The following is a 13939-nucleotide window of genomic DNA, read 5'->3' as shown; positions in this document are numbered from 1 at the left end:
CAGACCTTACATAAATGAATGAGTGTGATATAAGGTCTCTACCCTCAGTGAACTGAAAATCTAGAGATTTAGTGTTTTCTCTCAGGAACTTACAGTTTCATTATAGAACTCAAACCTCCTGTGACCACAAGAAAAGAAATTCTCAACTCAGCAAGTCCCAAATAAGTGACATAGGTTTTCCATTGCAAAAGATAGGCCATAGGGAGAGTATGTGTTTCCAGCACAGGAGTCAAGGAACTCTTCCTGGAGGAACTGGAATTTCAAAGATGGGTAGTACAGCAGGAGGCAGAGAAAGCAGAAGGGCAGAGAACATATGGGAGTACCAGAGATAACACACAAATTTTGGGACTCAAGAGACACTTTGATATCAATTAGAACCATCTGTCCATTTCAGGGGCGGCTGGCTGGGTGGCTCAGTTGGTTGAGTGTCTGACTTCGGCTAAGGTCGTGATCTCACATTGAGCTAAGGTCCCACATCGGGCTCTGTGCTGACAGCTTAGAGACTGGAGCCTGCTTAGGATTTTGCATCTCTCTGCTCCTCCCCCACTTGCACTGTCTCTCTCTCTCTCTCTCTCTCTCTCTCTCTCTCTCTCTCAAAAATAAACAAACATTTTAAGAAATCCATCCATTTCATAATTGGAAAAACTAATTTTTTAGATTGTGGTTATACTAAGAAGTTCTCTCATTCATTCTAAAAATATGATTTGAGCCTTACTGTGTGCCAGGTTCAGTGCTCTGTGCTGAGTGTTAGAAACAGTGTGATGAACAGGGGCACCTGACTGGCTCAGTCAGTGGAATGTGTGGCTCTTGATCTCAGGTTGTGGGTTCAAGCCACACGGTGGGTGTAGAGATTACTTAAAAATAAAATCTTTAAAAAAAGAAACACCGTGGTGAGCAAGACAGATACCGCACTTGCCTTTGTGGAACTTCTAGTCTAGAGGGGAAGTCAGATGTTAATCGGTAATATATACATAAATATATAATTACAAACCCTGATGCATGCAGTGAAGCAAAACTACAGGATATTGTGGCATCTTTTAATGGCATCAGATTAGCCTTGGGGGTCAACAAGTATTTCCTTTGAGGAAGTAACACTTCAGCTGCGGAGGGGGAGAGACAGTGGGAGAGAATTTTAAGCAAGGAGCAGTATGAACCAGAAACCCAGAAACCTTGAGGCAGGAAAAGGATTAGCACATTCAGGGAACTGGAAGAAAGAACACAGAGGAGAATGGATTGATTTAGGAGGAAATGTTGAGTGGGCGTCCATTTAGGAAGCTCTTATACCTGTTCAGGCATAACATGGTGGCTTTGACAAGAGTGGTGGTGAAGAGAATGGACTAGACATTTTGTGAAACAGTGAGGACACTGACCTACTTGCTACTGCAATGGATGTAGAAGAGGAGCAAGAGAAAAGTTTTGGTGATGGTTTCGGGTTTCTGGAGTGATCAACTGAGTGGCTGATAGTGTCAATCATTGAGCTAAGAGCACCAGAGGAAGGACAGTTTTATCATGAAGATCATGAGTTTGGAGTCCATTGTTTTGTTTATCGTTATTGAATAGATGTAACATTTACAAAGATAAGTAAGGTAGAGAGTATAACAAGTCAGTGAACCCCTATGTAGCTAACCCCCGGGTTAAAAAGAGTACTATGTTTATCTTTGAGGTTCCCCATGTGCTATTCACTGTTCCATCCCATTCCTTTTTCTTTTTTTTTTTAATTTAATTTTTTTTAAGTTTACTTATTTGAGAGAGAGAGACAGAGTGAGGAAGGGAGGGCAGAAAGAGGGAGAGACAGAACCCCAAGTAGGCTCTGCGCTGTCAGTGCTGAGACTGATGTGGGGCTCGAACCCACAAACTGTGAGATCATGACCTGAGCCAAGATCAAGAGTAGGACGCTTAACCAACTGAACCATCCAGGCACCCCTCCTTTTTCTAAGTAAACACTATCTAGAAACTTCCATTTGTTTTATAGAACAATGGAAGAAACTTCCATTTTGTTTTATAATTTTACCATTATTTTATCCCTAAACAGTATATATCTTCTTTTGTTTCTCATGCATGTTAAAATTATATAAATCATCGTGTAGGTATTCTTCTAAACCTTGTTTTTTGTGCTCAACATTGTATTCCTAAAAAACTTTCATATGGGTACATGCTGCTATAACTTGTTCTTTTCTCAGCTACACATTATGAAGTTACCAAAATTTATCCATCTTATTGACAGTCAACACTGGGGTATTTCTGGTCTTTTGCTCTTACATACAAGGCTGCTATGAGTTTTCATCCACCTGTGCAGGTTATTCTAGGGCATATTTAAGATATGGAAAGTTTGGGGGTTTTTGGCTGGCTCAGTCAGTGGAACATGCCACACATTGGGTGTAGAGATTACGGGACCTCTTAAGGGACATCTGGATAGCTCAGTTGGTTAAGCATTCGACTTCAGCTCAGGTCATGGTCTCACAGTTCGTGAGTTCAAGCTCCTCATCAGACTCTGTGCTGACAGCGCGGAGCCTGCTTGGGATTCTCTCCCTCTCTCTCTGCTCCTCCCCTCCTTGTTCTCTCTCTCTCTTTCTCCCTCTCCCCCTCCCCCTCCCTCTCTCTCCCTCTCTCTCCCTCTCTCTCTCTCTCTCTGTCTCTCAAAATGAACTTAAAAATATTTTTTTAAAAATTACTTTTTGTATTTGTTGCTGGCCTATAGAAATATTATTTTTGTATATTGTTTTGTACAACTTATTAGCTCTTATTAAGCTTAATAACTAATGTACAGATGTTTTTTAGTTTCTTAAATAGCAGTCATCTGTGAATAATGATGGTTTTTGTTTGTTTCAAATTCTTATACTTTTATTTCTTTGTCTTACTCTGTTATTTGTTTTCTTATTGTTGAATTGTAAGAGTTTCTTTTACATTTTGGATAGCACTTCTTTATCAGATGTGTCTTTTGCAAATATTTTCTCTAGTCTGTGGCTTGATTTCTTATTCTCTTGACATTGTCTTTAGCAGAGTAGACATTTCTAATGTTGATGAAGTCTGTTTATCAATTATTTCTTTCATGCATCACACCCTTGGTGGTATATTTAACAAATAATTGCTATCCCCATGGTCATCTAGGTTTTCTCCTTGTGTTATCTTCTATGAGTTTTATAGTTTTAAGTTTGACATTTATATCTGTGATACAATTTGAGTTAATTTTTATGAAGGTTGTAAGGTTTCTATGTCTAGATTCATTTTTTTTCATATGGATGTCCCATTTGTTCCAGCACCATTTGCTGAAGAGGCTGTCTTTGCTTTATTGTATTGCCTTTGCTTCTTTGTCAAAGATCAGTCAAGTTATTTATGGGCATCTATTTCTGGGCTCTCTATTCTGTTTCATTGATCTATTCTTTTTTTTTTTTAATTTTTTTAAAAATGTTTTTATTTGTTTTTGAGACAGAGAGAGACAGAGCACAAGCAGGGTAGGGGCAGAGAGAGAGAGAGATACAGAATCTGAAGCAGGCTCCAGGCTCCGAGCTGTCAGCACAGAGCCCGACACGGGGCTCAAATTCACGTGCTGTGAGATCATGACCTGAGCTGAAGTCGGACACTTAACCAACTGAGCCACCCAGGCGCCCCAATTTGTTCTTTCACCAATATCATCCTGTCTTGATTATTGTAGTTTCATAGTAAGTCTTGAAGTCGGGTAGCATCAGTCTTCCAACTTTGTTCTTCTCCTTCAGTATTGTGTTGGCTCTATTGTGGGTCTTTTGCATCTCCATATAAATTTTAAAATCATTTTGTTGATACCCATAAAATAACTTGCTGGGATTTTGGTTGGTATTGCATTGAATCTATAGGTCAAGTTGGGAAGAACTGATATCTTAACAATATTGAGTCTTCCTATCCATTAAAATGGACTCTCATTCCATTTATTTAGTTCTGTTTTGTTTTTTTATTTCATCAAAGTTTTGTAGTTTTTCTCATATAGGTCTTGTACATATTTTATTAGACTTATACCTGAGTATTTCATTTTAGGGTGCTAATGTAAATGGTATTGTGTTTTTAATTTCAGATTCCACTTTTTTATTGTTGGTACATAGAAAAGCAGTTGACTTTTGTATAACAACCTTGTATCCTGCAACCATTCTATAATCACTTGTTATTTCTGGGAGGGTTTTTTTTTTTGCCAGTTTACTTGGATTTTCTACATTAATGATCATGTCGTCTACTAACAAAGACAGTTTTGTTTTCCTTACCAATCTATGTACTTATATTTCCTCTTCTTGCCTTATTACATTAGCAAGGACTTTTTTTTTTAACATTAGCAAGGACTTCTAATACAAAGTTGGAAAGGACTAATGAGAGGGGACATCCTTGCCTTATACCTGATCTTAGTGGAAAAGCTTTGAGTTTCTCATCATTAAGTATAATGTTAGGGGCGCCTGGGTGGCGCAGTCGGTTAAGCGTCCGACTTCAGCCAGGTCACGATCTCGCAGTCCGGTCCGTGAGTTCGAGCCCCGCGTCAGGCTCTGGGCTGATGGCTCGGAGCCTGGAGCCTGTTTCCGATTCTGTGTCTCCCTCTCTCTCTGCCCCTCCCCCATTCATGCTCTGTCTCTCTCTGTCCCAAAAATAAATAAAAAACGTTGAAAAAAAAAATGGTTAAAAAAAAGTATAATGTTAGCTGTAACATATAAGGTGTTGGGGGCCTGAAATAAAGCAGCCAGACTGGAGGGGAGGATCCATGTAGGATATGGCACACAAGAAGACTAAACAGAAATTGTAACTGATTCTTTTTCTGTCCCTAATTGTGCCTAACGCCAAAACTTGTTTGGTCTTTGGTTTTCACTATAAAGAGTCACCTATATATCTCAAGTTCATATTGATATGTAGTAGAATGAGTACAGGCTTTGGCTGCAGAAGACCTGAGTTTGAATCTTTAATTTCACAATAAGGTGTGCGCTTTTGTGCTATTTTCTAAGCTTCAGTTTCCTTATAAATGGACACAGTGAAGGGTGGTCGTAAGGACCAGGGATGATGGGAAATGCTTACTCATGTTCTGCAGACTATAGCTGCCACTGCTGCACTCTGCTATACTTTCTGATTATTGCATTATTAGTAAGAGACCCCTCATGATTGGTCATCATGGCCAAACTGTTTTTTCTTTCTTTCTCTCCCTCTGGCCAGACATCTGAGTCACAGACGTGGGAGTTGTCTTTACCTCTTTTCCCCACTTTATGGTCATGCCGAACATGTCCGGCACCTCTTTGCATGTGCTGTTCTTTACCCAGAATGCTTGTTCCTCTTTCACCCCCCTTCTACCTGATCTGGATACTCCTGATGTGATTTCCCCCGTTAATCCCTCCTTTCTCTGATATCTCATAGCACCTTATATGTCCCTCTGTTGCAGTATGATTGTATTGTTTTATAATTGATTGCATGTGTATGTGTCTTCACCACCAGCCACCATCTGTGGATCAGGAACTGTGTCTGGTTGTATCCTCAGAAGGCAACATATGGTATAGACTTGATAAAAGTTTATTGAACTATGGAACCTTGAATCCGTGCTTCAAACTTCTCCTCTACTACCTATGCCATCACCCCTGTGAGAATGTAGAATGGCAAGTGTTTCTTCCTAAAACCCTAAGCCCAAGTTGCTACATTTTATTCTGAGGAGAGATTGACTGGGTTCCAAGCTGAACACGAAAGTCTGTAGCTTGAAATGGAGCAACAGAAGCATTAAGTAGGGGATTTTGAGGAAGCAGAGTATCCGTGAGGATGTACAAGTCTTCATAGTAAGATGTTGATGCTGTACGAACTTTTTTTGAAGAGAGGAGAATGGGCAACCTCAGTGAATACAAGGACCACTAGGGATCTAAGAACTTGTGTGTTCAAAGTTTCCTGGATCCTCTGTTGAACCAAGTCCCAACCCATTGCCACCACCACTAACTACCATCACTGCTAAAGGGATAGACTGAAAAGGGGATAGCTGTTGGTTTGGGGCTAGGGTGTGAGATGCACAATGGATCTGCCCTGGGCCCTGTGCTGGGAGGCCAGGGTGAAAGTCATCCTGTGTTTTAGAAGTTCTCTCTTAGGCCTTCATTAAGGCAGCTATGTTGGCATCATTACTCCTTCATCCAGCCCCATGTGTCCAGAAACGTTGTTCTCTTTGGTCGTTTGTAGAGCTTATGGGGTCCTTCTTGAGTGGGATTAGCTCTGCCAAGTTTGGCGTGTGAGCTAAAGTTGTTGTGGGCCCTATTGGACTCTAGATTAATAGGATTAAACGTGTGCTTGATGAGAGTAAAAGGTTGTACATCATGACAGTATAATCTGATTGTCTTAAAAAGGAGGTGCATTTTCTCAGCGTCCTGGGTGATTCCACTAAGGGAATAGCCTTGTTCCTTCCCGCATTGTCAGTTGCTTACGTTGAATGAACGATTGATTACCTCTTGCGGTGCTCAGTCTGAACCAGTGCCTGGGTGGTGCTGGCTCCTGATCTTGCATCTTCTGTGTCCCTTTTCAAGGAAGATATCTTGGCTGTTTGTTCTTCTGAGAGGCAGTTGAGAACAGAGTTTCGGGGAAACGTAATGATCCAAGAGGAGACAGGAAGCGGGAGAGGGGTCATAGAGTAACGTAATCTCTGCTTTCACTTGCAGGCCACTGCCGATACTCAAGAAAAAGAAAAACTCATCACACACTTGCAGGAGAAAGTCTCATCCTTGGAGAAGAGACTAGAGCAGAACCTGTCAGGAGAAGAACACGTGCACGAGCTCCTGAAAGAGGTAGCTGGCTCTGTTAGGACAGCCACTGCTGGGAAGGGAATGATAACACTGGAGATTTCATGCAGTCACAGAGCTGCAGGGCCAGAGTCCACAAGCAGCCGGGTGGGAGAGCGCTCCCTCCAACTTTTGATTGTCCTGCTTCCAGCAAAAACAGCCCTGTCACCCATGTGTACCATGTTTTCCTCAGAAAAGGGAGTGCTTCATTCAGAGATGCTTGTGAATGAACAGCATCCCTCCCAATCGCCAATAAACTCCACCGGTGATATATGCCACTTGGGCTATCTTATCTTACTGCCCTGTTCTCTTCCACCCTTTTGTACTTTGCGGTGGCCAAGGAAAATTTTTACCATCTGCCTGTGGTGTGAACAAGAATGGCCTTCAGCAGTGAGGGGACTCTCCTTCGCTGAGGGAGGCTGTTGAGCGGACTGGCCTTTTGCCCAGTGGTGTAGGTGAACTCACTTTCTCATCAGGCCTGAGCCCACTGTCTGCCCATATCCTACCCCTCCTTCCCTTTGTATCCCAGTGACTGGCCTCACCATGACAAAGGTGGCACGGCCAAGACCTTGGGCCCAGATTAGACCCTCCCTGTCTGTCTGCACTTAGTTTCAACTAAATATCTCCATCTCCACTGCCACCGTCGTCCTTCAGGGCTCCCAATTGCTCTAGCTGAGTTCATATCGGAAGTCTCCAGCCTGCCCTACCCAAAATAAGTCTGTCCTTCACCCCTGACAGTCTTCCACGCTCCCTGCCTAACTGATATTCCTGACTGCCTCATTCCCTTAACCATTTTCCCCAGCTCCCCTACAGTCTACAAGTGTGTATACCCTGGGTTCTGGAGTGTATTGATTTCTAGAATCAGACTGTGTAGGTTTGTGTCTTGCCTGTTCTACTTACCAGTTTGTGACTTAGAGCAAGTAACTTAATCTCTTTGTGTTTGTTTTCTCCTCTTTGAAATAGGGTTGATAATTGTACCAAAGAAATAGAATTTTTTTTAGGGTTCAAGGAGTTACAGTATGTGAAGTGCTCAGAATGAAGCTCTAGAACATAAGTCTCAGTGTATTTCAGCTGGTAATATTATAATCATTATTGTTGTGCCATCATCATCATTATAAAGCTTAGTGTGCATAGGAGTTACTTGGGGAGTTTTTTTAAAGTGTATATTCCCACCCACAGATAGCCTGTTTTCAGTAGGCCAGGTGTAAACCTCCAAGTTTAACAGCCAGGTACCCCTCCGCCAATCAAGTTAGTCTAATGCCAGTGTTTGGACAGCCCCACTTTAAAATAGATTGCCTACAGGGGTGCCTGGGTGGCTCAAGGTTGGTTAAGCATCTGACTTCAGTTCAGGTCACGATCTCATGGTTTGTGAGTTCGAGCCCCACATTGGGCTCTCTGCTGTCAGCACAGAGCCTGTTTCGGATCCTGTGTCCCCCTCTCTGCCCCTCCGCAGCTCGTTCTCTCTCAAAATACATAAATACACTTAAAAAAAAATACATTGCCTGCAAAATTAAATTCAGTCTCCTTTCTGCAGCATAAAAAGCTTCTCATGATCTGGTCCTTTGCCTGACTTTCTCGTTTTGTTTCTTGACCTGAATCCACCATTGCTTTAGCTTTTTGGAAGTTGTAGTTCCCTGAGTGTCCCAGGCTATTTCACTGACCTTCCCTCTGCCTGGGTGCTCCCTCCCACCCCTGGCCACCTGTGAATTAGGAAGCCACCCACTTTCCTGAGGCGGTGAGTATCCTGCACAGGGCACCTCTGTGGGTACTTACTGCACTCTGTAATCTTTTTGTTAGTCTTTTGCCCCAGCCTCAAGGACTAAGGACTGTGTCAAATTTATTGCATACTTTTTTGTATTAAATTTTAATGCTTATTTTTGAGAGAGAGAGAGAGAGAGCACGAGCTGGGGAGGGGCAGAGAGAGAGAGAGAGAGGGAGACACAAAATCCAAAGCAGGCTCCAGGCTCTGAGCTGTCAGCACAGAGCTCGACACAGGGCTTGAACTCGGGAACAGTGAGATCATGACCTAGGCCAAAGTCGGATGCTTAACTGAGCCACCCAGGCGCCCCTCTGTGTATACTTTATGTAATGTGAAATTTATCTCAATCAGCCCTTATTTTTGTTAATGCATTTGTGTCCTTTGTGTCTTACACAAATCACAGTATATTGTAGGTATCAGTGAGTTTTTATTCAGTGGGAAAATGACTATTTTCTTATACTCTTCCTTCAACTTACAGAAAACAGTTGCTGAGCAGAATTTGGAGGATACCAGACAGCAGCTCTTGGCAGCCAGAAGCAGCCAGGCCAAGGCCATGGACATCCTGGAGACTCGGGTACTAACCTCACGCTTAGTGATTCCCATGTCTGGGTGGTAACCTGGTTGGATGACGTGGTTGTGGGAGAATCCCCTGGGGTCAGAGGTTTTCTTTTCTTTTCTTTTGTAATGTTTATTTTTGATAGAGAGACAGAGCGTGAGCAAGGAGGGGCAGAGAGAGAGGGAGACACAGAATCTGAAGCAGGCTTCAGGCTCTGAGCTGTGAGCACAGAGCCCAACACAGGGTTCAAACCCATGAACCACAAGGTCATGACCCGAGTGGAAGTCAGACGCTCAACTGACTGAGCCACCCAAGCACCCCAGAGGTTTTCTTTTAAAGGGACTGTTTTGGATCTTACTTACACATGGTTGAGTTAGTCATTTTCTTCATTCTTGCCATATTGCCACCGTTGTTCCACACAAAATTGTTCTCGTTTATTCATTCCCTTTTATCCCCAGTCCCTTCCTTCCCACAGGAAACCATTCTAATTTTTGTTGTTGGGTTACCTTAAAATTGGTGGCCTTGTTCTGTGTGCGTGTGTTAATTTCTGTGAGTGCTGCAGTTCCACATCCACTGTTCCTTTCACCCGCTCCATCTTCTGGCTGCGTCCACTGGATTGCGCTTACTACACCACACTGCGGTCATCTGCCAGGCGCTGGACGTCCAGATTGCCACCTTCTTCCTGTCACCACAGAATACATGGCAGCAAACAGCTCTGTCCTTGTCGCCTTGAGGGTAGAGAATGACCTAATGTGACCAAGGAGGACGAGAATGTTCCTACAAGGGCTGCACTTGGCTCTACTCCCCCAGCATGCTTGAAGGGGTCCTATACCTGCTTTGCTGCCTTTTCCAGCCATTTATTTGTGTGTTTATTTTGCCAGTTTAATGGCGTGCGAAATGGTGGAACGGGTAAGGGATCTCTGTGGAGCCTCTTTCTTAAGGGCACTAATCCCGTCCTGAGGGCGGAACCCTCAGGACTTGAGCACCTCACCTCCCAAAGGCATCACCTGAACACCTCACCTCCCAAAGGCATCATCACCTCCTGTCACCGTCACATCAGACATTAGATTTTCAGCATGAATTTGGGGGACACAAACATTCAGACTATCACAAATGCTTAGCTCATTTAAAAAAAATTTTTTTTAAAGTTTATTATTTTTGAAAGACACAGACAGAGATAGAATACAGGCTGGGGGAGGGCAGAGAGAGAGGGAGACACAGAATCTGAAGCAGGCTCCAGGCTCTGAGCTGCCAACACAGAGCCCGATGCGGGGCTCAGACTCACGAGCCATGAGATCATGACCTGAGCTGAAGTGGGATGCTCAACTGACTGAGCCACCCAGGCGCCTGCTTAGCTCATTTTAAAAATCTTATTTCCGGGGCGCCTGGGTGGCGCAGTCGGTTAAGTGTCCGACTTCAGCCAGGTCACGATCTCGTGGTCCGTGAGTTCGAGCCCCGCGTCGGGCTCTGGGCTGATGGCTCGGAGCCTGGAGCCTGTTTCCGATTCTGTGTCTCCCTCTCTCTCTGCCCCTCCCCCGTTCATGCTCTGTCTCTCTCTGTCCCAAAAATAAATAAAAAACGTTGAAAAAAAAAATTTTTTTTAATCTTATTTCCTGATAAAAATATTCAGAGGTGTATTTTTCTCAGCACAGCTTTGTTTGCTTTATTAGAATTCATTTCTATTTCTGAATTTCTATTTTTTATTGCAATAAAATACGTGACATAAAATTTACCATTTCAATATAGTTTCTAGTGTACAATTAGTGGCATTAAGCACATTCAGACTATTGTGTATCCACCACCACCATCCGTGTCCAGAACTTTTTCATCGTCTCAAACTGAAATTCTGTCTGCATTGAATACTAACTTCCCATTCTCTCCCACCCCCAGTCCCTGGCAGCCACCATTCTACTTTCTATCCCTATAAATTTGACTACCGTAGAAACCTCATAGTAGTGGAATCTTACGATATTTGTCCTTTTGTGTCTGGCTAATTTCATTTAACGTATGGCCTCAAGGTTCATTCATGTTGTAGCATGTGTCTGAATTTCATTCCTTTTTGAGGCCAAATAAGCCAGGGTTTTGGTTTTTTTTTTTTTTTTTCTTTTCCAGTTTTTTTTATTTTAAGTAAACTCCATGCCATGGAGGCTCAAACTCATGACCCCAAGATCAAGAGTCACATGCCCTCCTGCCTGAGCCAGCCAGGTGCCCTGAGGCCGAATAAGCCTTTTTTAAAAAGGCTTTCATTCTTTTTTATGTCTGTACCACATTTTGTTTATCTATTCATTTGTCGACGGACATTTGGGTTATTTCCACCTTTTGGCTATTGTGAATAATGAACATTAGTGTAGTGCTGTGAACAAGGTTTTTGTGTGAGCTTTTACTTTGATTTCTGTTGGGTTTCTGTCTAGGAGTGGAATTCCCAGGTCATATGATAACTCTGTGATGAACCTCTTGTGGATCTGAATCTTTCTGGAGCTCTGCCTCTAAATTGGGACCTGAGTAGATCCTTTCTGAATTCAGGAGTTTAAAAAGCTAGTTTTCAGTTCTGGCTCTACCGTTAATAAAATTTGTGATATTGGACAAGTAACGCTATTCTCATCTGTGCAAATAATGCTGTTCTCAGGGAGTTGTTGCAGTTAAATCTTACATGTGAATATGTATAAGGAGCCGTGAGACCTAAAAATATCCTCCGCCCATTGGGTACCTACCTCTCCGTGACAAAGCTGCAACCTTCCTTGTGTTTGTTTTCACAATAAGCTTCCTCAAGGTCAAATGTTATTCAGCGATCAAGAGGACTTTATAAGGGAAATTGGCAAAGACAGCTCAAATCAGATAAAAATGGCCCGTTGGAAGATCTGGCTCTGCGGACAGGCTGTCGTCCCATCTGCGGGGCCGGCCTAACGTCCTAGTGCGGTGCCGGGTACACAGTCAGACTCGGTTGACGTCTGTAGAATGAGTGAAAGTTTGTACGGTGAGCAGTCATCCCACTTCCTGGAATCTGTCGTAAGGAAGTGGCTCAAACCAGGTCAAAAACTGTCGAGTGAAGACATTAACTGTCTCAGACAGGAAAGCGGGAAACAACGTGAGCGCCAGCACAGGAGGCAGTGGGTCAGTAGATTGTGAAACATCCCTTAAGGAAATAATCCAGGTTCTCAAGGCTACACTGAAACACAAAAGGAAACTTGAGTGAAGAGGAAAAATACAAAGTTTGCCCAGAATTATTTTTTTTAAAAAAGTCACGAAAATAGACTGGAGGAAAAGAATGGTAGAATAGTGGTAATGATATTTAAACGGATTTGATTTTTAAAGCCATTTGTTCCCACCCTGTGACTTCTTCTGAATGAAGACGCTCCCTTTCCCCCTCAGGTGCAAGAGCTCGAGCACAGCTTGCAGGCTTCTGAGGAGAAGCTGAAGCACAGTGGTGATGTTGTGGCGGCTCAGGAAGCTCAGATTCGGGAGCTTGTAAGTGGTGGTTGTGGCTGCTGGGCTCTAGGCCCTCGATGCTTGCTTGCCCTTTACGCCTTTGCAGTCACCCCAGACTCACCCCGGTGAGGTGCTAGGACCTGACCTCAGATACACTTGTTGAACTGGGTGTGAGCAGGAGGGCAGCTGTGGTAGAGGGAGTCCGGACGCGCTACGTACTGAAGGATCTGAGTTACCCAAGGAGGGAGGGACTGGCTAATTGCCATCTGATGGCCGGCCATGGGGCCCGGCCTAGTTCTGGGACTATTAGAGGCGGTAACTCTGCCGGCAGTCAGACCTCAGCTTGCGGCCAGGACTGAGGAGAACTTGGCAAGGGGTTTGGCCAACCATTGCAGCCCCAGGTGGGGTGTTGAGTTAGGAGCTAGAGAAACGAAAGCATTATTTATTGTATGTTGGCCGTGCCAGTCACTGTGCTAAGTATTCTGCACGTGTTGTATTTAGTCCTTGCTATAGACCTAAGAAGTACATACTATTCTCATTCCCTAGAGGAAGCTGGTTCAGAAAGACTGGGTCACTAACCCAGTGGTCATGGTTTCCCTGCTGGTAAATGGCAGAACCCGCATCTTTCTTCGGTCAGAGCCCTTGTTCATCGTCACTGTACTGTACAGACCGTCCATGATTTATAATGGCTCAACTTAAGGATTTTCAGCTTTATGAGATGAGAAATCAGTACGCACTGAGTAGAAACCATACTTCAAATTGTGAAGTTTGAGCTTCTCCTGGGCTAAATGTGTACGATACAATATTCTTCCTCGATACCAGACTGTGGTGGGGAGCCGCAGCCCCTGGGCAGACTTTCTGTTTGTCACTTTCAGTGCAGTATTCAGTAAATTACAGGAGATATCCAACACTTTAATATAAAACAGACTTAGCCCAATTGTAGGCTAATGTAAGTGTACTGAGCATGCATTTATTTATTTATTTATTTTTTTTTTTTTTTTAATTTTATTTTGAAGTAATCCCTACATCCAGCATGGGGCTTGTACTCACAACCCTGAGATCAAGAGTCACGTGCTCCACCAACTGAGCCAGCCAGGTGGCCCTCTTTTTTTTAAGTAGCCTAGACTACTTTATTAATTTTTTAATTTTATTTATTTATCTTAGAAAATGCACGTGAGCAGGGGAAGGGCAGAGAAAGAAGGAGACAGAGAATCCAAAGCAGGCTCTGTGCTATCAGTGCAAAGCCCGATGTGGGGCTCAGACTCACAAATCGTGAGATCATGACCAAGCTGAAATCAGTTATTCAACCAACTGAGCCACTCAGGTGCCCGTGGCCTAGCCTACTCTAAATGCTCAGAACTGGGGTACCTGGCTGGCTCAGGCCGCAGAGCATGCAACTCGTGATCTTGGGGTTGTGAGTTCAAGCTCTATGTTGGGTGTGGAGATTACTTA

At 43.5% G+C, this 13939-nt stretch overlaps 1 protein-coding gene across 2 annotated transcripts in view; it reads left to right on the top strand.

Annotated features, from left to right (window-relative positions):
• GOLGA1 (golgin A1) overlaps nucleotides 1–13939 on the top strand; it is a 48722-nt gene that overhangs the window by 17464 nt on the left and 17319 nt on the right. For both annotated transcript variants that reach the window (XR_007457365.1, XM_049628725.1), the window contains exons 11-13: nucleotides 6627–6752; nucleotides 8984–9079; nucleotides 12431–12526. Coding sequence is in view for 1 of the 2 variants with exons in the window: in XM_049628725.1 (XP_049484682.1) it covers nucleotides 6627–6752; nucleotides 8984–9079; nucleotides 12431–12526 (318 nt within the window). In the remaining variant the exon portion in view is untranslated. The remainder of the gene's footprint in view (nucleotides 1–6626; nucleotides 6753–8983; nucleotides 9080–12430; nucleotides 12527–13939) is intronic.

This window comes from Panthera uncia, chromosome D4, assembly GCF_023721935.1.
Source record: "Panthera uncia isolate 11264 chromosome D4, Puncia_PCG_1.0, whole genome shotgun sequence".
Taxonomy (NCBI): Eukaryota; Metazoa; Chordata; class Mammalia; order Carnivora; family Felidae; genus Panthera; species Panthera uncia.
This window is presented reverse-complemented; position numbering and strand designations above follow the sequence as displayed.